The sequence below is a fragment of the Drosophila tropicalis genome, unplaced genomic scaffold (genome assembly GCF_018151085.1).
Source record: "Drosophila tropicalis isolate 14030-0801.00 unplaced genomic scaffold, ASM1815108v1 contig_593, whole genome shotgun sequence".
NCBI lineage: Eukaryota > Metazoa > Arthropoda > Insecta > Diptera > Drosophilidae > Drosophila > Drosophila tropicalis.
The window spans coordinates 15120357-15143655 of record NW_027173070.1 but is presented as its reverse complement, the minus strand read 5'-3'; the positions used below and the strand labels follow the sequence as shown (position 1 = coordinate 15143655).

Here is a 23299-nt window from a genome sequence, read left to right as displayed (position 1 = left end):
AGAGTTCCCTCGTCTCACGTCAAGGCAAACTAATTGATTTTAAAATAAATAATGACTAATCACCAGGCTGCAAGCGAAAACGTGAGAACCGAGCAGAGAAATTAAGTGGGGAGGAGATGGCAGGTAGAAGGATGGCGCATTGGAGGGGTAGGTAAAAGTGTTTTATAGTTCTAAATTTCATTGGCATCGCAAAATTTCGAAACTATGCAACAACAGAGAGGAGGAGAGAGAAAAAGGGGCTAGGGTTAAGCCGTTGGCAGGGATTCTTTTGCTTCCGCTCCTTTTTTTGGAGCACCCGCCCCTTTTCTCTCCTCTTTCACCATCATCATCTGGCTTGATTAATTGAAATTTCGTTTGCTCTTGAAGGTGTATTTGGCGTGTATGTGTGTGTGTCAAAAGGTGCTTGCGGGGGCTGCCATGGCAGCGGGATTTAAAGTGTTTTTCGTTGCCTTTACCGGTTCATGGTTTACCTTTTCAGTTTGTTGCCTTGCCTCGCACGCCTGTTGCCTGTTGGTGTGGGAAAACAGTTTTCAAATTAATTGAGTGCGCTAATTTTGGGCCAAAAAGGTTTCCTATTTTTCCTATTTTTGTGTTGTAGTGGGGAATGTTTAAACTGGTGCCACCATGTTAAGTGACGCACAAACATCAAGGTGGGCCCAACCCTCTTTTTTTCTCTAGTGGCAAAGGAATGATGGGGCTGCAACTGCCATAGAAACACGAAGGGTCGCACAAACATTTTATTGAGCAGGGTCTTCAATTAAAAATACAGAATTTAAACTATTTTCTATATGTAAAACTATTGAATCACAGATGCTGGGGGTCAAAAGGAAAAGTTGTTTTAAGTGTTTCTAGTTTATATATGATTAGGAGGAGCTTTCGCGAAGGTGTTGCAAAAGCATCCCTTGAGTAGAATTCGTTGGAATTTCCAACTACATTTTCCAATTAACTAGCCAAATGTCATTATGCCCAATAGTTCTACCTTTAGAAGCAATTAGAATAATTCAAATCGTAGGTATAATCATGATTTTGTATCTTTTGTCTTCTGTACCCCCATTTAAACTTGTGATCATTCTTTTTTTGGATCTGAGTAAACCATTACTGTTCAGTTACACGTTCGTCTATTTCGACCTTTTTCATTTTGACAGCTAATAGCTTTGAATGTAATTAAATTCTAATCGCAATGCATTTGCTCCTATTTACCTGTAATGTTACCTTTGTCTACCGATTACTATTATGCTTTTATCTGAGCTCAGCTGCTATTTTGGTGTGATGCGTATGAAAAATTGAATTTCAATGCATTTTCTTGGTGAAATCATTTTTGACGTTTCCCACAATCGCCCCGAACTCATCGTCATCGTAATTTTTGTTGTAGATGATTTTCCGTTTTGGCGGCTCTCGCTCATTATAATTTGGCCACGCGCAATTTGCATTGAAAATGATTTTTACTGGGCCTTTTTACATGTTCGGTAATGCTTTTCTTTCTATTCGAACGTAGAAGAGGGACAGAGATGATGAGAGAATTTTTGGCGAAAAATATGATTCTAACAAACGATGCGTGGGCATTTTGTGGCTTTTTGTGTGTAGTGTCGATGCGGTAATTGAGTTTTAAGTGCCACTTGGGAATAATAAATAGCAAATATTTTGCCAGTTGATTTTGATGGCACAATCGGCAAATAGCTGAAAAGCTCTTTGCCATTAAATTTACCACCTGAAGCAACAAAGTTTCTTTCTCTGTAGTTAAGTTAATAGATTTATTGGTGGCCATTAATCGGAAGTACTAAACCTTTTCTAGTTACAAAAAGGTTCCTATTTTTTTAGGTAGCTTTTGTAAATGTTATTTTTGACAACTTTTGGCATACACTTTCCATTACTCTTTCCCCTCTTAATTCCCTAATGGTGGCTGCTTGCAAAAAGTAAAGTGAGTAATAATTTCTACCCATTGGTATTGGCTGGGTTTTTTTCTTTCTTCTTCTCTGTCTCCCTCTCTGTCTCTGTGGCATCATCAAGTAATCATCCGAAAATCTATCTGTACGTACATTCTGTTTGCCAAAACTGACAGATATGCAAACATAGATATACATACATACATATTCAATCGTACCGCCACCACCCCACATGTGGTTTAGTGGCCCTGCAGGCTCCTGTTCTAGGATCTCTGATGGTTCTAAGCCCGCCGCTGGCTAAATGCCAGAAGGAAAAACTTGCTTGCTCCAGCATGATATGTAGGGAAAATCTTGTGTTTGCTCGCCGCGCCAATATTCAAAAACTGATTTTCATATGTCTTTTAAGTTGTGTGGAAAGCCACCACAATCTCTCTACTAACCCCTCTTCCCTCTTTTCCCTGTTGTATCTGTGTGTGTGTGTGTGTGTGTATTTCCCTCATGTTACAATCGTCGTTTGTGTATTTCTTTTCTTTTCTCTTATCGTTTCGGCACACGCATAAAAGTTGCCGTACTTTACTTTTTTTCTTTTCAATCTTTTTTTTTTTTTTTTTTATTGGGGGCCGCCCCCGAATTTAATTCCCAGTAGACTGTGTCTTTGCCTCTCTGGCAAGTTTTTTGAAAAGCGATTTGAAATGCAAATTTTATTGGCCGGCAAGCGAGAGTTGTTTCAGCCTCCTTTCTTCTCTTTCTCTCAGTCGGCTCAGAACTTGCCTGTGTGTGTGCAGATTAAAATCAATTCAATTTGCAGCAAAGCCAAGTAAAAGTGGTAATAATTTTTGTTCTTTGTTTTTGCCCATACGCATACACACCACCCATATGCCTGTGTGTGTGTGTGTGTGCATTAGGTGTACAATCACTTTTGTTTGTCATACTTTTACTTAACATAATGAGATTTTAAATAAGTACATACGGTATGTATGTATGTGTATGTCGTCCTTATTGTTCTTGCTCCTTGCACGAGAATTTCATGCTGTTCTTTGTTTTTTCCGTTTTCTGGGTCACGCTTGGCTTGAGCGATTGGTAAATCCCATTGAGATAATCCCCAAGAAAGTCATAGGGAATGTTGGAGGAGAAAGAGGATTACAGGATAACAAATTGTCTAGAAGCAGTTGGCCCAATCGTGAGACCAAATTGTTTAATAAAAGTCCCATGGTCTTCCATTGCGGTCTTGTCTGTGAACGGCCTTTAATTGAATTTTAGCAGCATAATAATATATCATTTACTACGTCTCGCTTTGACCATGAATTTTTATGGAATAGAGCATACAGGGTGGTCCTTAGCTTTAATTGAAAGGTGTTTACTCAAGGAATTAAATGTATTTTTGGGAAGGAAAAATTGAGTGGCAATGTTTATGGTTTTTAATAACTGAAACTTCCTGAGTTTTTTAAAGCTTCCAGATAAACATATTTATAGATTGAATCGGTTTACATATCTAAACAAAAGTTGTTGAAATAGTTTCTAGAGTGAAGATAGATTGTCGGCGACAATTATCCAACAAGGTGATAGGCCATATTATATTGATAATCGATTCATATAGATATCGTTGTCTTGTCATTGAGTGAAATTAGTTTAGGGTCTCCTACTGAAATCATGTCAAGGGCTTCTTATAACTCCTCATATACATACATAAATTAACTTAAAGATTCGTTAGAAATTGTTCCCAATTTAAAATTTTCTAAGAAATAAAAATTTAGTGCTAATTGGGTATATAAAAAAAAATGCTTTGCAAACGTTTCCTTCTTTCCTTTTTGTGTTTGTTTTACATTTCTTTGCATGCCAATCGAAAGTCAGTACAGTTTTGTATAAGTACAGTATGCTGTCAATATATCGTACATAATGGTCCATTAACTGTTCATTTAATAGCAGGCTATTTATCAAAAATTTCAGTCGACATTGCCAAAAAAAAAAAAAAAGAGGACGAACAGAAACGTTAAGGCCAAAGCTGAAAATGTGTTGCCAAGTCAACAAAATAAGTAAGCATAAGTAAAGAGAAAAGAAGTCAGAGTAGGAAGAAGAAGTAGAAGCAGAGTCATATAATACAGACCGCTATATACATACATACATATGTGGTTGTTGGTGTCTGTAGAGGAAAAGGCGAAACCACGTTTGTCATAATAAAAAGTTACTTAAAAATTGCACTGAAATATCTGTGCGCACATAAATCAATGTTTCTGTCTTTTTCCTTTGCTCTCCCTCTCTCTCACTCGCTGCGTCCCTTTCAGCCGTTTTATGGTTGAAGGCTGGAAAATTTGCTAGCAACTCTCGGCCGACTTTTTCAACCTGGCACAAAATACATTTTTTACTGGCTGAAATATTATGCAAAAATTTTCTTCTCTCTATTCGGCATGTGTGTGTGTGTGAGTGTGCAGCAACATCATCATCATGAACACCAGTGAAGCCAATAATTAGGCAGCTTATGCGGCGTATGCGCAATTAGGCGCAAATGCACAAATTATGCATACGTCGTGTGACCAATTTTCAAGAAATTTTAATTAACCAAAAAGCCAAGAGAGAGATGAGTGAGAGTTTGTCTTTAACTATTTGCTAGTCAACAACTTGCTTCTTGTATTTATTCAAGACTCATAAATAATTCACGAAAAACCCAACTCATATATCCTTCTATTCCAGAGTGTTTCCTTCTGCCTCCTTTCCACTGTCATGTTTGCTTAGACAAACTGCATGGCAATAGGTAGCAGCTGCTGATGTTGCTCCAATTGCAGAATGAATTTTTTCCTCCCAATAGGCCTGCTGCTGAATTTATTGCCGCCCTGCGCTGTGTATGGTGGCAGCTTTTGCTCTGGTGCCGCTTCGGCCTCCAGGCAATCAAACAGTGCAACAAAATGGCTTCGCTGCGCTTTGACATTTAATTGCGTCTACGCGCTCTGCTCTCTCGCTCCCTTCTCCTACCAACAACACTACTCGACATATTTATGAAATATTTTTCCGTGCACCAGTTGTTATTGCCACGCCCCCATCCTCCCACCCACCCCATCCCTATGTCTAGGGTATGTGTTGCCCATTTTTTAATAAATGACAGAAGGTGCTGTCAACCGATTGTCTGAAGCATATTCTGTGGTTTCCAATTGCGAATTCAACTGCAACAATTGGAAATTGTTTTCACTCACTCTATCTTTATAGTTTTCTCCTTCCTCTTTTTCCTTTGCTCCTTCGCCCTGTCACATTTGTGGGATATTGATGGTGGAAGGCAAAGCCCTTGGCAAAATGAAATCAACTTGTAATAAACCAACCAAGACATCAAATTGTTCTTCGTCATGCAAAAATTCATGAATTTTCAATGATGTGGCAACTAAGATTAAAATGTCGTTGAAAAATCAACTTTATTTGCTAGTTGATAGAATCGTCAAACAATTTGTAGGATAAATCGATGGTAGATAAATAAATCAAATTAGGTAGAAACTGAACTAAATAAATAAAGTAAATTGTAATAACAAAAAAATATAAACAAATAACAAGTCAAACTAGAAATTAGTCATCACAAGCAAATTTATATTTCTAGACAAAGGAATGAATAAACTTATTACGTTTCTTAAAGTTCATTTACAAAACGACACCACATTTGCTTTAGTTTTCTCTATATTCTTCTCATCTAATCGTAGTTTATTTGCCATTATATTTTAATGACTAACAGTGTGTTCTATAATTATGTTGACATCTTATTTTTGACTTACTACAAAAGCTTTGCTACCAATCATTCTTGCAGCAAAACGTTAAATTAAATTATAAAATTATGTTTTATACAACATATTGAAGTGAATTAATGATATAGAGCAATGAAAAGCTACTTTTTATGCTTCTTAAAGTATATATTCTTCGAATTCCTTTTCTTAAAACTAAAAGCTAAATAATATAGTAATATTTAAAGACCCTAGCTAGATACTACTTTAAGAGATAGATCAGGTGAACCTTCTTTGAGAAATCCACCTAGTTTGATCCAAATCGGCCACCAACAATAACACAACGCATAAAAGTATGAGCAGTATATATTCCAAAATTGACATTGACCTTCCATCGTTTTGGTGATTATGGCTAAAATTGTAAGCAAATCCATTTAAAATTAACATAGACCGATCGCCCCACCCCAACTCACTCCTCCAAAGTGCAAACAAATAGTTGAAGAAGCACGCCAGAAATTCGATGCCAATTGCAATTAATTGTAGCAATTCTGATTGGATATTATCCGCAGTGTGTACGTCATCAGGAATTTCATATTGAAATTGCCCATTGTGGTGGGCAGGGTCAGTGAGGGGGAAAGGAAGGGATAAGCACGGCGGATGTGTTTACAATTTCAATATGTAGATATGATGATGGTCGGTTGTTGATAGTTCTCTCTGTTTCTCTATTGGATTTTAATGATTTTATTTCAGGCCCGCAAAATGAAATTGCCAAAAATTTGTGCCTAGAGGGCGAGAACGGAGAGGGTTGGGGCGCGGTGGCAGTGGTTATTCTGTGGTGGTGCTGTTCATTTAGAAAACTGTTCGTCCATTCCGTCCATTTGTTTACTTGTTGGCAAAAGCAACAAATAGCTAAAAGCCAGACACTTAGATCGGAATGATCTATGCTAAGTTTTCTTACACATATTGCAATTTGTTTATGACAACATTTATTCGAAGAGCAGAGCAACGGCAAACGAAATTCTTGTGTGCAATTTCATTTTGCTTTAAATATTTTCTCTATTTCTGTTTCTGGTTTTTGTTCTCTGCGCTGTTTTTTTTGTTGTTTTGTTTTTGTATTTTCTGTGTAATTAAAACATTCATTTAAAGTGACAATAAGATGACGGCGGAATATTTATGTGCTGAATTATGTTTTGCGGCTTATTGGATTAAAAATTCATACAAAGCAACTATACGCACATAAATGTCTGACACGAATGAAAATTAATTAATTTAATAGAAATGGCTAGTAGATCGTTTAATTTTCTTTGAATGTTTGTGGAATCTTTGAGATATCTTTGAGATTTTTGCTTTTGACTGATCTCTAACTATCGAACTATTGATTTAACATTTAAAATTGGTTACAATTTATCTGCTGAGTTTTTTATGGGAAAGATTTTGACCAGTTTTCACTTGAGAAAATGAATTAAGCCCAAAAAGTTCTTATTTCTGCTTAAAGTTTAGAACTCTTAGCCTAATGCATTATTTTAAAGAGAATTCAGCATTTATTCATGTCTTTCACGTTACATTTCTTTGCATTTTCATCGCTTGATTTGTTTTTGTTGCTGTAATTTCTTTTTCACTTAGCATAATATTTGATAGTCGCCATCGAAAGTTTTCTATTTCTACACATTTATTTTGCATTTCTCCCCAACCCATTCATTTCCTCATTTCATCGGCAATTCCTTTCCGTTTCGTAGGTTTGTCTTTGCATTCAGTATTTCCTTTTTGGTCACTTCCTTCCAACTGGCAATTGCTCCACTTTTTATGGCAACAAGAGAGCGACATTTATGGCCAACAGCTATCAAATACGATGGCCAACAAGGCAAACACACACCACATACGCTCAGACAGTGTAACGCACTTTCTATACCCTATGAAATGAACTTTAACGCTTCGTTGGTGACAATACAGAGGGAGTTTTTTCATAACCTTAATGGAGGAAGGGTAGCATACCCTGCACAGAGTCGAACGAGCCCCTGGGGGACATTTCCGTTGTGTTGTAGGGATACTTTCACCGCAACAATGTTTCACCACTTACGCATACTCCCATTTCCGCTATGGCTTGAGCTCTAGTAGAGCTCTGGAAAACAAACAACGACAAGAAAAACACGCAATTGCTGTTGCTGCATTCCTTTACGAGATGAAATGAGATGCTTCAATGCGATGAGCTGAAGCTGGAGCTGTGCTATGTGTTGCGTTGTGTTGTGTGTGTGCTCATGGTTACATAACCATTATGGTCCATCCTGATGAGCTTGGTTCAATGCCTGGCCTCGCGCTCTGCTCGCTCACATTCCGAAATTGATTTCGATTTCGTTCGATTTGCTACGCTTGCATGCGAAAAATGATGGCAAAAACTGAAACCAAGCGGGCGATGAAGAGAAAATAGAAAAAATAGAAAAACATCTATGGCAAACAAGTTCAATTGGTGAAAACCACTTTTGGCTGAGACGATTGTTGCTTTTATTTCCTGGCCATGGCACTACTACACACACACACAGAGTCAGCAGTGAGACGAGATTGGTAAAACTCGATTTTCAAGTTGTGTGAAAAGCGGAAAACGCATTTCCACTAAACAACAAAGTATCTGTGATTTTCCCAAAGCTGCTGTCGTCGTCGACGTCCACTTTGGCTGAATCGCCGCCGCTGCTCTCGTATGTTGCTCTAATTGCACGACAAACTCTCGACGACTTTCACACACTTTTCAATCGTTTTATCTTTTGAGGGTAAACGTAAATACCTGGCCATAAATAAAACAGTCACCACACAAAGCAGCAAACATATCATTGAAAAAAGTGAAACTATATCCAGTTTTTTTTCTTGTTATTTTGGCCAAGAAGGAAATTGTGTTATGCCAATACAAATATCTCCAACTTCAATGCAAATTTCCCAGACAAAATATGTCAAAATATAAAACTGTTTAATATTCAATATCGCTGATATACATTTCTGATATGACAATTGGCAGATTTAGTTGAAGGCGATTATAGATAATTGTGGCGTTTTATTTAAAATGGGGAAATCTGTGGGTTAAAAGACCATGGGAAAGCATATCTTTTTTATATTCCAAGGTTGAACTCAAAGAAGTGACTGAATGGTCCTAGGATGAGGTCCTCTTTTACTATTTCTCTTTAAATAGAATGGTTTGTGTGATGCCAATTATAAATCGTTATATTTGCCTATTCTGAAAGGTACAGCAAATGTAAAAGTCATTTGCATTTCATCTGAATTAAACAGATGCTCATTGTAACATCACAAAGGAAAAGTGAAACAGAAAAGCTCTCAGAAATACTTAATATAATGAATTTTGAATTACACTTACACACAGAGAGGGAGAGAGTTAGGATGCAAATCATGAATCTAAGCCAGACTCAGCTAATAGAAACCTTAAAATATGATAAAGTACTCAAAATTTCGGGTCTACACTTAAGAGCTAATCAAATGGCTTCTGGCTAATTTCTAATAAGGAACGACAAGCATGTGGCATGCAACATGTTAGCAACACAAAACAAGAGTTTAATTAAATTTAAAAGCATCTTAAAATGTTGCTCGCTTGTCTGTTTTGTATCTACCTACTAAGATTGTATGATTATTGTCTCTAACGAAATGAGAGAAAGAGAAGACCCCATAAATATGCCAAATAAAAACACAATATAGAAAATACTTGTAGTAGGTGGATGGTGGTTGGTGTGTGTGTTGTTGTTGGTTGGTTGGTGTGTGTGGCACTGGCAGAGAAAAATCTAATAAACATAATGAATAAATGGGACAGGAGGAGGAAAAGAGGATGTTAGAGAGGGCAGAGAAACAAATCGCAACCAGCTGAGTTGCTGTTTTCACTCAACATGTTGAACTTGTGCTGTCACCTGTGAAGGCAATGAGTAGCAACATCATCACACAGTGCAAATGACCATGGTGGCACTCAGTCCTCCCTTCCATCACCCCACCCCCCAACGCCCCCATCTTCTTGTGGGTGCCATTCGGCAAATGTCTTGAAATTCACACCCAGATAGAACATTTGCCTGTTGATGAGAAAGACAATGGTGTTAGTCGGTCGTGAGGTGGGTCGTTCGATTGTGCGGTCGATTTTACTCTGTCTTTTTGGTGCTTTTTGTGTTCAAATTCCTCCTGCTGTTAGCTATTTTGTTTAATTAATTTCTATATTAGACACACTTCATTTAAAATGTGTCTGTCTTAGATAGTGTGTGTGTGTGTGTGTGGTTTGTCATTGTTGTTGTCTATTTTTGTCTAATGATTGACTAGAGCAAATGTGCCGCAGATCTATGTAAAGCAACATAGTTTGGCATTCCTTCTTCTCTTTTTCCCCCTCTCTATCTCTCTTTCTCTACACATATATATATATAGCTTGTTAATTGCATACCTATGTATATCTTTTAGGTTTCTATATCTCTGTTTAAGACTTGCTGCATAATTTACGCAATATGTCCAAGACACATTTCAAATGAGAAGAGGCTGAAGAAGGCACTTTAACTCGCTCTCTGCCGCTTTCCTCTCATTTTGGCTCTTGGTCAAAGCCAAAGCAGTCAGTCAGAGACTGCCTTTTGCCTGTCAACTCATTTGCCATGGTTGTGCCAGCAATTAACGCACTCTGACCTCCCCACTGGGGAATTGGGTCGAGTAGCAGTAGGGCGGCAGCAAAATGTGCTTCTCGGCAATATACAGTTCATGCCATGAATTTAGTGAGTGAGAATGCCAGTACACACTCGTTTGTTTGTTGGCATAATGAAATGCATTTCAGTTCTCATTAGGCATGCCATTTTCTGATTTAACATGAGAAGAAAATTCAAGAATTCCAAGTGCCAGCAGCAGGCAGAGCAGGAAGGTGAGGGTGAGGGAGCAGATGCGTTTCCATAATCAGTGTTTAATTAGGCGCAAATGAATGAAAGGACATTCGGTTTGGTGTGTGAAATAGAACTTACATATGCGATTGCTTTTAAAAGTGCTTAATGTGAATTTCGATCTAAAATTAGATTATATTCAAAGTAAAAAATAACGAAGAAATCAATTTCAACATACAGGAAAGGTTACCTTGATTAAGAGTAAGCAACAGGTAAATAGGTTTAGAAAAACTGCAAATGTGTGTAGAAGGAATAGAAGGCCGAACTTACACACTTTTTTTTTTAAATCACAGCTTGGGAATAAAAATCAACTACATACATAGAAAAGTAGCTCAGCATTCATTCAGCTAGAAACGCATTAAATGATGTTAAATTGCCATTTCATGAAAATTTCGTACATAACTAGCCCTTATTAGCCTTAGTCGGCTAGTAGATATACTATTTCCTACATCTGCTGTCTTTCTGTTTCATCGTTAATGTAAGGGACATTCACTTTTTCCTAACAGAGAGATGACCCAAGCTTATAATAAGCAACAGCAGAAATGACAGGAAGAAAAACCCACAAAAAAAAACAAGCTAACATAAACTCCTGGAGTTTCGTTCTCTTTTCTCGTTCACCCCTCTGTGACAGGCATTTTTTTGTTGTCATTTTGTTTCATTTTTTTGTTAATTCTAGCATACAATTACAGGTGCATTACGTTAGTTTTCCTAGTGTTGCCACTTAATGCAATTTTTATGTTTTTTACTCAACTTTCTTTTATTTTTGGTTTTCAAATGAAAAAATGTGTGGGAAAAGGAAGGAAGATGGGAAACCGTCAAATAGAAAGTTTTGCGGTTTAAGTTTTATTTTTGGGTAGTTCTTTTTTGTTTATGCTATCTCTCATCTCTTTCTCTTCTGTAACTCGGAATGAACTACAATGGACTCCTCTTACTCGTACGTATGTATGTGGAACTGTGTGTGTGCGGAATTTCAGGCACTTGCCACAATGGCCACGTTCCGCATTTACACTCGCACTCGCACATGCAACACACATACTGTTTTTCAAGTTTCCATTGCCTGGCTTTCATGGACAGGTGGCAGAGGGAACAGAGCGTATCCATGGCTTTTTGGCGACAGCAAAAGAAGGAGGCAACTGCAAGTTTGCTTTGTCATGTGCACAGCAGTTTTTAGTGCGTTGCGTCAGTGTTTGCTTTTTGTTTAAAGTTCTTGAAATTTGGCAAAAAGATTTAGTGTAAAACTAATTTCCTGTACTAGAGTGTTTTTTCAGCAACATGCTGCAAAACAAATGAAAACAAATATCGATTAGCTACTCTGTTGTCATCTGTCAAATCTGTACTTCAAAAGTTGGCAACAGATCGTAAATTTAATTTCCTCTGTTAATGTTTCATTCTCAGGTTCCTTGTCAGTTTTTGTCGTAAACGAAATGAGATTTATTTGAATTAGTGTTTCATTCTCATGTTTCTATTTGTTTGAAAAATATTAATCGATAAACGATGGTCATTATTGACATATGGCAACTCTGCCATCTATCAGCTGTTATCAAAGTGCAATTTATCCCTCATCTAGTAGGCTGAGATTTGGTCAATCATTTTTTGCACCTATTGACAAGAGTAATTCTATCCCGAAAACTCATTCGTCCCCGAGACGTCTTACAGTAAAGTGTTCCAGGCTTACACCAAAAAAATACATAAAAAAATAATAAAAAAATAATAAAAAAATAATAAAAAAAAAAGTTAAAATAAATCTACAAAAAAGTTGAAAAAAAAAAGGAAAAATATTTACAAAGAGAAACAAGAACAGCAGCAAGAAAAGTCTCGTGTTTTGTTTCAACTCATCGGAATCAAAGTGTTTTTCGTGTTTATATTTAAACGAACTGAAAATTTACAATTTTTATTTGTGTTCTTTTTCAAGTTTTTGTTTTTTCTGCAATTCACGGGCTCGCGAGAACCTTTCTTTGTGTTCCATTGACAGTTTATCTTGCAAGTTGATTAACTTTCGTTTGTAAAGAAATTTTTTTATTGCGTTCCAAATTTGCGTTTCAGTTTTTTTTTGTTTTCGTGTTTGTTTCCTTCTGACAAAATGAACAATCTAAACGTCAATGCCAGTGCATATTTGTGGCAGCCACCGCAACAGCAGACATTGCAACCACAGCAGATTGCACCGCCGCCACAGCAGCCGCAGCTGGTGCATACGGCCGTTGTGCCACAGCCACGCAAATTTGGTGGCAATAAGAACAATTATAATTATATTCAAGGCCAAGGCACAGGCGGTATGATAGGTGGTGGTGGACAGCAGGGCGGTGGTCAGATGGGAGCCTTGGTGGGCAATAGCAATGTCTATCGCAAGAGGCAGCCGATGAATCCAACCTATTATCAATCAAATGGTAAGGCAATTGTCTCACAACAATGACTTGCAAAAATGAAAAGTATATGCGTGTGTGTGTGTGTGTCCTGAATCTCCATTTTTTTTCTTTCCTCCCAAGTGTGTCAATATTTGTCGCTAAACATTCTGTTCAATACAGTTCTTCAAATTGAATTATTCTACTACTACTCACTCACTGTTTAAACTATTTATATATATATGCCTATATAAAGAATGATATATTGATATATTTTTTTTCATATTTTGGTTTCATGTACAAATTAATTAAATTCATTTTTTTTTTTCCACAATTTTCTTTTCTATTTGCAGGTAAGTCGCTGTTTTCTATACCCGAAAATGTTGTTATGCTTGAGAGCCGTAAGTACATTTTAAACAATACTACTTTTTGCACGTTACCTAACACTACACTGCACCAACACTACATACTTTATACAACACTCTACACACTTCAATTTGACAACCACAACGAACCGAGACGAAACGAAAATTACACAAACCACCAAACCGGGGAAAACAAATCAATCATTCGCCCCAATGGCCACAAAAGTTGAACATTTCGTACGATAAGTTTATTGTGATAAAATGCAAATGGTAAAATTAATTGCAATAGCACCCTGGGGAGGAAATCAACAATAAATAGGATGAGAATGAGAGAGCTAGATGATGGGGTTAGGAGGGGCGGCGGTGGGGGAAGGTTTTTTCGTAAAACAATGGCATGCCATATGCAATCCAAAAAAGATCAAAAGCTATAGAAAAACCCCTAAATGAAAAATTTACCATCTCAATGTCAGAATGGAGAATTTTACTGTACGCGATTAATCAATTTCTGCCCCTGGATAGATGATGGAAAATGCAATTTACAATTTTTGTCTTAGATGAATTTTCAATTGCATTTTCCTTGAATATTTTTTTGCCCCTTTTCTTTCTGTTTTACGTTGTTTATATCTAAGGAGAAGAGAGAGGGAGAAACACAGCTCCATTAACATTTCTATAATGATGTCGATGCTGGCATCTTGGAAAATTTGACTTTTTCACATTAAAATTTTGCCAGTACTCTTCCGAATTTGTCTACAAGTAGTCTCTATTTCCATTATGAAAAAGAGCATCATTTGGTCGGCTTCGTGGACCAAAGAAAAGTCTTGCCATTGCTGCTTTTGAATTTGCTTTTGTTTTACAATTTGCATAATTTTCAATGCACGCAATTTTCATTGAAAATGTCGATATTGCCGTAACGCCCCGGAACATTGTGGCCAAAAATGGCTTCTGCTGGTTGCTAGGGCAAAGTTTTTTGGCCATATAATTTTATCTATATGTTCTGTGTGTGTGCGTGTGTGTGCGTATAAAATGGCTAGCCATGTGTTTGGCGTACTTCGTTTTAAGTGATTATTACACAAATGGCAGCTGCAATTCAAATTTGTTAGCCAAATATAGGAAGCCAAAGAAATGTTTCTTTAAAGAATTACCCTTTCTTCGGCTTTAAGCTTCTGGTCTACAAAGATTTGTATTTCCCTAGCAGTTGTTGCTCATTACAAGGACAATTACAAGGACTTTCTCAATCTGTAATCAAAAGCAAACAATTTGCAATATGATCAATCTTCTAATAGTTACTCCTCCTACTAAAGTCTCCTCACGAAAAGATCGCCCACTGAAATAAAAGAATGTCATCAATCGTCTTCCACCCCTCGCTCTTCTCTCACAGTTTGTTAAACAAATTAGCTCACATGTTATCCTAATCGTGCGGCAACTGTGAAATTAACGCCCAACTCGTCAAAACAAATTATGATAAAAACATAAAAAGGCCATTTAAATGATTTTTATATACCCATTGCCTCAATCCTCTCTCCCGTCATATCTTGCTCCTTCATCATGTTCTCCCCACACAAACACACACATACATTGACATAAATTTTCACCATAATTAAAATAAATGTTTTCAATGGCTAATAATTGCCAAATAAATTAATTTTAATTGCTAGGCGGGTGGCAAAATAAGCAAAGAGCGAAATAAGAAGCCAAAAAAATATAAAGAAAATGCCAGCTAAAAATATAATTCAAAGCGGCATAAAAATATATAATTTTTTGATCTTTTTCCTCATGTGTGTTTGTGTGACACACACTAACACCCACGCATGTGCATACAAAACTCGAATGTTTGCATTTATTTATAAATGTTCCGCTCGCTGACTCGCCCCAATAGGCGTTATGCCACGCCTCTTTTTCAACATCATACACATGGCCAGTGTTGAGCAGATGTCGCACAAACCAACAACTCTGTGTGTGTGCGTGTGTACAGGTGGGCAGAAGCAGCATTTCAGGGGGAGTATAATAAAAAAAAAAAAAACACTTAAAAATACATAAAAATACCAATGAGGCAGAAAGCTCTTTTTCATGTTGACTTTTTAGATATTTATGGCATTCTTTTGAGATACTTTTTACAAGGGGATTAGCAAACGATTTATGAGCTCATCTCACCTTTGATACAAATGGGATGGGGATGGGGATGGGAGAGAAAGGGAATGCCCACCCGTCATCATGTGGGTTAATAAGAAAAACTTAGCCAAACTAGCAAGTGTGTTGCCAGGGTTGAGTACAAAGAGTGAGATGGCGCTGCCAGAGTTGCCACAGAAAAGCAATTGTCAGTTTGGTGACCCCAACCACCCCAACAAAAAAAGACAAACATGACATTGTTTTTTTTTTTCTGTTTCGGCATAAAATATATACACATCCATGTGCTAGTTGCTTAATTTTCTGACGGGCAGGTGTGAAGTTGTTTATTCTTCTTGTGGTGTCCCCATTCCATAGAGAAAGATTACTACATATTTGCTTTTTGGATTGTTTGCGGCTTCCTTTTGTTGATTGGCAGCAAATGTCCCTCTGTTCGTTCGTCCAACGTATTTCGGTTCAGTTAATATTTACTCACGTAATGCAGTTGACAACGTTGGTGAGGCATTTATTTGTTTTCATAGTTTTTTGTTTTTTTTTTTTTTTTTTGGTAATTAAATGGCAAGCACGGTCGCTGAAATTAATTCAATTAACTTCTACGGCAAGTTTTTTTGTTTACCCAGGACCGAAGGGCAAAAGAGGACGGGGGAAGTATTTTCGTATGAATATAGGATTGCTTTGCATCACGTTTTTTCTATTTGTCTAGCATTTAAGATGTTCCAATGAAGTTTCTTCGTTAATATTAGTTAATTGGAAATTGTAAGGAGTGATATTTTCAATTTAATAAGTCAGCAATCTAGTTTTATTTAATTAACTTCGCTTTTATATTTAATCCTTGTAGCAATCTTAATCAATTAAGTAATTTATTCAGAATCAGAAGTTAGTTTTTTCAGTCGTCCATTTAACCTTCAACCCAATCGTCGATTAATTTGATTCAGTCCTTACTCCTTTACTCAGTCATTTACCTAATCTCAATCTTTTATTGCATCCTTGATTTATTTTTTTATTTAATCACTGTCTAGTACCATGTTATGGCTGTCCTTTAAAGTAAACTGCTTTAAAAGTCCGTGTCCACGTGATCGCTTCTTTTACTCATCCTTGATCAATCCATTTATTGAATCATTGGAGTCAATCGTTCTCGACTCAGTACTCAGTACTTAGTCTACTCAATCTTTTAACTAACCCTTATGTTGTCTGTTACTTAATCCTTGATTCAATCTTAAGTCAATCTTTTCAATTCCTAAGACAATCTTTCAATCAATCCTTGACTTAATCTTTACCCGGTATCCTTCAATCTAAAGTTCTTTAAAGGGACATGTGAGAAATGCCTAAAGATGCAGCTCAAATCCCATAAATTTAAGTAGTCAAAATTTTGTTGTCGTTCTTGTTCATTATGTGTTGTTTCGCTCTACAAAATGCAAACCACAACGAGAAATGCTAGGAGAAATGTTTCCGCCAATCCTTCGAATTGTATGCGAGGACAAATGTCAGGTTTGGTCGTAAATCAAATGGAATTTACAGTAACATTGTGAAAAGAGGGAGGAAAAAATCTCTTCACCATAAATTAATTCATATTGAAATAACCAAATAAACAACCATAACAGGACGAAAAACTCAACCACAACGAAATGTGATGGGCTCTTCGGGCCTAGAAAGAACATGACCAAAAATATATATATGAATTGTGTGTGCGCTTGGATTTTATGGTAATTCAATAAATTGAAAATGACAAATTGTGTCATGTTGCGGTCATTGGAAATGGCAGACACAACCCCCTTCGAAAGTTAGGGTAATGGGTGATGCGGGGTGAAGTGAGATGGAAAATGACAGGGCTTAATTAAATCCATGTTGAGGAACAATAAAAGTTGCAAATGGCTTTAAAGTTACTATGCTTACGCTCGCCTTTCACGGGAGAAGGGAAAGGGGAAAAGAGGAGGACCATCTGCAGCAACAGCAGCACCTACAAGTGCCCTTCCCATCAATCAATCAAAGGCGATCAATCAAATTGTTGTCAACATGGTGAAGCACACGGCGCACGCAGCTGATGACAATGATGTTGTTGCTGCTGCTGCTGCTGCTTCTGCTCGCTAGATGGCGTGTCGAACAAGAACAATGTGTTCTTCCATGTCCTATCGATGCTTTCTCTCCACCTTCGCTCTCTCCACCTCCACGAGTCTAACGAGCGCTAATGGACACTCTCGGCTATTCCTCCCATTCCCGTGGCAAACTACTCAACCAAAAATGTTTGTAGCTCCCCTCGGATATATGGAAACTTTGCTCCACGCAATATTGCGTCGATTATCTTCAATCAAAAGCACACTTGATTGATGACTGCAACCGACTGTCGTCCATACATATTTGTCCTCAAACCAAAAATTCTGTTTGGCTTTAAATGTCTTTTTCTTAAGAACTATATAGAGAAAAGACAACCTAATGCCCCAGTCATTCATCAACAATTTGATTACAATTTCAAATAGGCAGAGGAAGTTGGCATAGGAAATCACGCTTTTCAACAATATTTCATTTTTCCTCCATTTTCAAATTGACCAACAAATCGAGCGACCTCACTTCGCTTTTGCCTTCTTCGTGGCCTCTTGGCCTATGTAAATTATTTTACCTTGTGGATGATATTTCCATATAAATGAAGCTATAAATGTTGCGCATAATCAAATAGTTTTCAACAGATTTCCTTCCCTTTTCATTCGCTCCCTTCTTGACCACATGGGCCATCCTCTGCTGCCTGCTGTCCCCTTCACACATGCCGCATGTGGAGGCGTCTCTTGCTAAATGTTGCTAATGATTTTCTTTAATGTTCCATTGCATATTTTTTCAGAAAAAAAAAGAATCCAACTCAAACCCCTGTCCCGTTTTCGCATAATTTATGCAAGTAGCGGCTGTTGATTTTCCCCTTCTTCCTTTTGCCTGCTTTGTGCTCTCTTCAAATAATTTGTAATTAATTTTTGCAGCTGGTAAAAAAAAATTCGAAACTTTTTTAGAATGTATTTTAGCTTCATTCTTTTTTGAAAGCAATTAATTTGCCATTTTGTTCTAATGCGTTTGCCACTTTGGCATATTTCGCCTTGATAATTTTTCTATACTTTTGTTGGTAGGGCAAATTACAATATCAAAATTACCTACCCCCCGACAATTGCGCTGTGTTTCGTTTTTTGTTTTTTGTGCTTGGCAGTCATTATCGATTTTCACTTTTCCTCTTCCAACAACAAAAACAAAAACCATCACTACTAACTTATCAACAGAAAATATATAGTCGAATTGACAAAGTGCGCACGGGAAATAGAGAAAATAAATGGAAAGTTTATCAAAACAAAACGAATCTGTCAGTGAAACTTTGTGTGCTAACCAATTGGTCGCAATAAATGCAAATAATAAATGTATCTTTATATATATACGACACAGTAGTCATTCAATATGAGAAACTCTACATCTACATCTCCTAGAGTTCTTCAGATCGATCAAGATCGAGTTCAATATTCGACACATTAAATCTCAGTTCAGTTATCAATATCAAAATAATACAGAAAAGAAATGATTTCATATCTCTTTCTATTAACCAAACGACATAAGGCAAAGTTTATGTTCACTTCCGTTTGTATTCACTGTATTTAAAGATATAAAGATACAAACGATGGCCATTAGCAAAGCACGAAAAAAAGTGAAATGAAAGCAGTTGGAAATGTCATAAACTGCCACTACTCGGTTAGTTCTTCTAGCACAAGAAAAACACCAAAAATGAAAGAAGAGAGCAATGTTGAAATTTCACTCGATGGACCACTCTTGGTCTCAACGTCTTTCGAAGGCACTCGAAATATTCGAAATGTCTCTTGGCCAACAAAAAAAAAAAAATGAAATGAAACCAAGAAAACTAGCAAAAGAAAACTCAAGTTAAACTTGGATGGATTTCCATTGGCATTTTGGAAAAGAATTTCCTATGTGGCATGACCAAAAGTTGTTCAAGTGCATTTGAGAACCACTTCAATGGCTCACTATGGCTGGGTCACACACACTCGAACAATTGGTCACAAATGCGCCACATTTGTGTGTGTGTGTTTGTGTGTGTTTGCATGCCATTAAAGCAAAGTCCAAAACTGTTTACCGATGCGATAATTAGGCAAATGCCAAAGCAGTTCCAATTTGCTAAACACACAAAATATGCGTGGTTAGAACAAAGGTGAAGCAGCCAGAAGGAGGTAAAAGGAGGCAAAGTATAGATGTTGGGGTCGTCGCATTTGTTGTGGTGTATATATATATCTTTGAATATGAATTATATTATTAAACCACACACAATGCGCACACATGGCCAAGTCGTCTTCTCCTCTTGGTCTAAATGAATCCATTTCTTTACCCCGCCGTTTAGTAGTAGTTGAAAACAAACCGTAACCATACCTCCATTTGGCATTTCTAATTATGTTGTCTCGCTTATTTGTTCCTGTTTATTCCTGTGTTTTGCCACCGTTAAGGGGCTTGTTTGCATTCCTTATACGCCCTGTGGGCCAACCGAATGCCGGACGTGTTCAGGGAGAGGGAGCGAATGAGCAAGCGAGACCCGGCAATAATTACACGGCGTTTATATTATTCAAATCCGACGTAAACGTAAATGTAATTAAGCTCATGAGAATTAAACCGTCGAATCGAGCGCAATTCAACAATCCTTTTTTTTCCTCTCCATCCTTCTACTCCTATTTGGTTGGATAATTTCGCTTATCGAGATTGTTCTAATTTAAGAGGGGTGTAGTGAAGAAGGGACAGGGAAGAGAAGGTCGCACACGGTGCATATAAATTGGCTCATTGCTAGAGATTTTGCGCTTAATTTTGTAATAGCCATTACTCATAGATATAGACTAGACTTAGACCCTTTAAAATGAAACAGTATTACGACTTTTAGATTACCTCAACTCAAGGCACAAATATCCTTCGTTGCATACTTAGAGGAGTTACTAAAAGAAATCCAATTAACGCTAAAACATTTATCTTTCCAAATGTAGGGAGAATATAGAGTGATGGCTATATAAACCCAATATATTCACTCCGCTCTATAGTTCATAGCATACTTTGAGGGGGGCAAAACTGTAAAATCAAATTGCCAAAACTATCGAAGAAGAAATATATAGCATAGATAAAATTTGGAAAAATGTGTTTTGGCACAAAAGCCATGTGTCCCTCCCTCTTTTAACTCTCGACAACATTAAAAACCAATCAAGCGTATTGTCACATAATCAACCCACAGCTCATCAGCTTCAGCTTAGAGCTGGCAGCGTTCCGCTTCTGGCTCTCGTCCTGTTTCCTTTTCTTCCTCCTTCTACTCATACGTTTGTATATTTTTCACAATCTTTTTTCTATTATGATTTTGCTTTTTTATTAACTCGCTCAGCTGCGATGTCTTGGAAGTCGTTCGCATCGCATCGCTATCATGTCACATACAGGGACGACAACTCTTTGCTAACATAATAGTTTTGCTTATGAAAACAAATTCAATTTTGAAGCTGCTTATGGAAATGTTTATGCAGGACGTGCGCGCACACACACACACAAAGAGGAGAGAACGATGATACGGCGGGCATATGGGCGTGGCTATGGACTGCGTTTGGTGAAAATTAATGTCACATGACATGGAGGAGGATGAGAACGGGTTGGTATTCAGGGCGGTGGGAGCACACGCGAGTCACTGCTACTCCTACTCCTGGCATGCAGTCAGATAAACAGCAAGCGAGCAGTTTGTGAATGGGGGAGAGAGAAGAAATGCAGGTCGGGTGGGGTTGACTTGTGTCATGACTCTTGGCATATTTTGCAGCCAATGCAACAGCAGCAGCAATAGTACAGTTTCGCTTCATGCTCCTAAGTTGACTCTAACAAATTGAAAATCATTGAACAGGAGGGAAAAAAGTAAAATGTGCCTCTGCCTAAGCAACACCAGAGTGGGAGAGGGACACATACACTGTGGGCTGTAGTTAACAACAGTGTAAGCAGCAAACCTTTACACAAACGGGGGATGTAACGAATATACAATATACCCTACAAAAAGCTATAAATCACGATTAAGCGTTATTTAAGCAACAGAATGTATATCCTCTTCGAGTTTTCTATAGAGTCACATTTGTGCTTAAAACTAACCGCAACCTGCCTCTGCCGTTTTCTCTTTCTCCTCCATCTGCTCCTTCTCCTACTCCAGCCATTTGCCGCCTGACAATATGCCACAAAGTATGCAACAATTTGCTGCATAAATACTTTGTACCAAAGCACACCAGTTCAGAGTAGGAGTAGAAGGACGAAAGGGCCGACTTGTCGATGCGTATGTGTGCAAGTGGGTGTGATATAACCCACAGGGGGTGGGGCCGACAGTCGTTTGAATGGCAGTAAACGGCGCATAAATGTGTTCCTACTACTTCTCCTATATATGTATATGCCTGAACAAGCAAGTTTCACTTCTATTTTTGCTACCATTTTAAACTCATCCATATAATGGAATTTTGTTGTAGCAATTTTTCAGTACAGCAAACATGGCTGTAATATACATGCAAGATGGGAGGGGCGCAACGAGGGGAGAAATTTAAGAATTTCTATTTGAAATTTAATGTAACTTTACTTTTAATTGCAAAACACTTGAATTTTTGGCCCACATGTCGTATGATTATTTTCATATGCAAATGAGAGTGAAAGAGAGGTAAGAAGTGAGGTGGCAAACAACACACTTAGCGCACCATAAAAACTAAACTCCAACTTCCGTTAGAACTCCCTAAAACTCCCTGCTACCTCCCTCTCCCTCTCCCTCAAGCTGTCAAGGAGCAGCTTAAACCAAAGCAAACCACATAATCTAAAATAATTTGTGCGCACACTGAAAATTTACACCTGGCCACCAACCTGTCCAACCTAAGCAACCCCCCACTACGTGGCGCAGTGCGCGTCGTCGCCTTGCGTGTGAACAATTTTCTAGCAATTGCATGCAACAATTCTTCTTGCCAAAATGCTTAAACATTTTAGGCACGCTTCCGCCGCGGGGTGTGAATTTTTCTTTACTTGCTTTTTGTTGTGGACCCTTCCTTCCTTCCTTCATTCGTCCGTTTGTTCTTGAGATGATGGCTTGGTTTTCGGTCACGCATACGCCCCGTGTGTTTTGCAACAAATCAGCTAAGGCTGTGAATTTCAATTAAAGCAAATGAATAACCATGTTTGACTTTCCTTAAGGCTATTTTCCTTGTCTCTCTTGACCCTAGTGGGTTTATTACACATTTCATTGAGAGAGCAGGATTAGCATGCATGTCACAGAATATAGGCCCAAATTGTCGAAAAGTTTTAATAGAGAAGCGCTACTATTTATTCAAGTTGAAAGCAGAAAACGTGCCTTGATCAAAACGAAAACAACAAAAAAAAAAAAAAAAACACTTTAAAATCCTCACGTAACTTTGAATCGGGATTAAAGGCTTGCTTTTGGTTTGGGGAGTGAGTAAAAATAGCATCGCTTTTTGTGTAAACAAAAGTATGGTCAAAAAGTGTAGCAAAAACCACCGCTCCATCAACAACAAAATCCAGCCGCCATTTCCCAACGTATAGAGCGAGAGATTTTTATGTAAATATTTACTATTTTTTGGGTTTTTTTTTTTTTTGTTTTTGTTATGCCAGGTAGCCAGAAAATAAACTAGCCGTGGTCCTTAGCAAAACTGCAGCTGCAACTAAATCAAATCCAAACAAAATGTCCAAGCAGGACGAGGAGGAGGAGGAGGAAGGAGATCCTCTTTCTGACATTGCCGCCGCGCCATGCAATGCAAATTGAGTTGCTGCTGATGTAGCTCACTCGGGCAAGAGTTTTCCTCTCTCTTGTGTGGCATTAACTTTGTCTGTGATTAAGTTAAAGTGTTTTGGGTTAAACAAGATTCGGAGCACAACCTTCTTCTCCCTGGCCTGTTTGTGAGTGTCTCTGTGAGCAAAGTTTGCAACGGGTCGTCGGCAAAGTGTGTGTGTGTGTGTGTGGCACATGTGTTGCCAGTTTTA

The 23299-nt window shown here is 37.7% G+C and overlaps 1 protein-coding gene across 17 annotated transcripts in view; it reads left to right on the top strand.

Annotated features, from left to right (window-relative positions):
* The window catches only part of sm (smooth), a 146920-nt gene that overhangs the window by 111091 nt on the left and 12530 nt on the right, over window positions 1-23299 (top strand). For 7 of the 17 annotated variants that reach the window (XM_068289475.1, XM_068289470.1, XM_068289469.1 and 4 more), the window contains one exon: window positions 13163-13210. The exons of 8 other annotated variants lie outside the window; for them this stretch is intronic. In XM_068289475.1, coding sequence (XP_068145576.1) covers window positions 13163-13210 — 48 coding nt within the window. Of the gene's footprint in view, window positions 1-12176; window positions 12855-13162; window positions 13211-23299 lie in introns of those variants that run through there. 2 more of the 17 variants (XM_068289481.1, XM_068289482.1) reach the window with 2 other exon arrangements.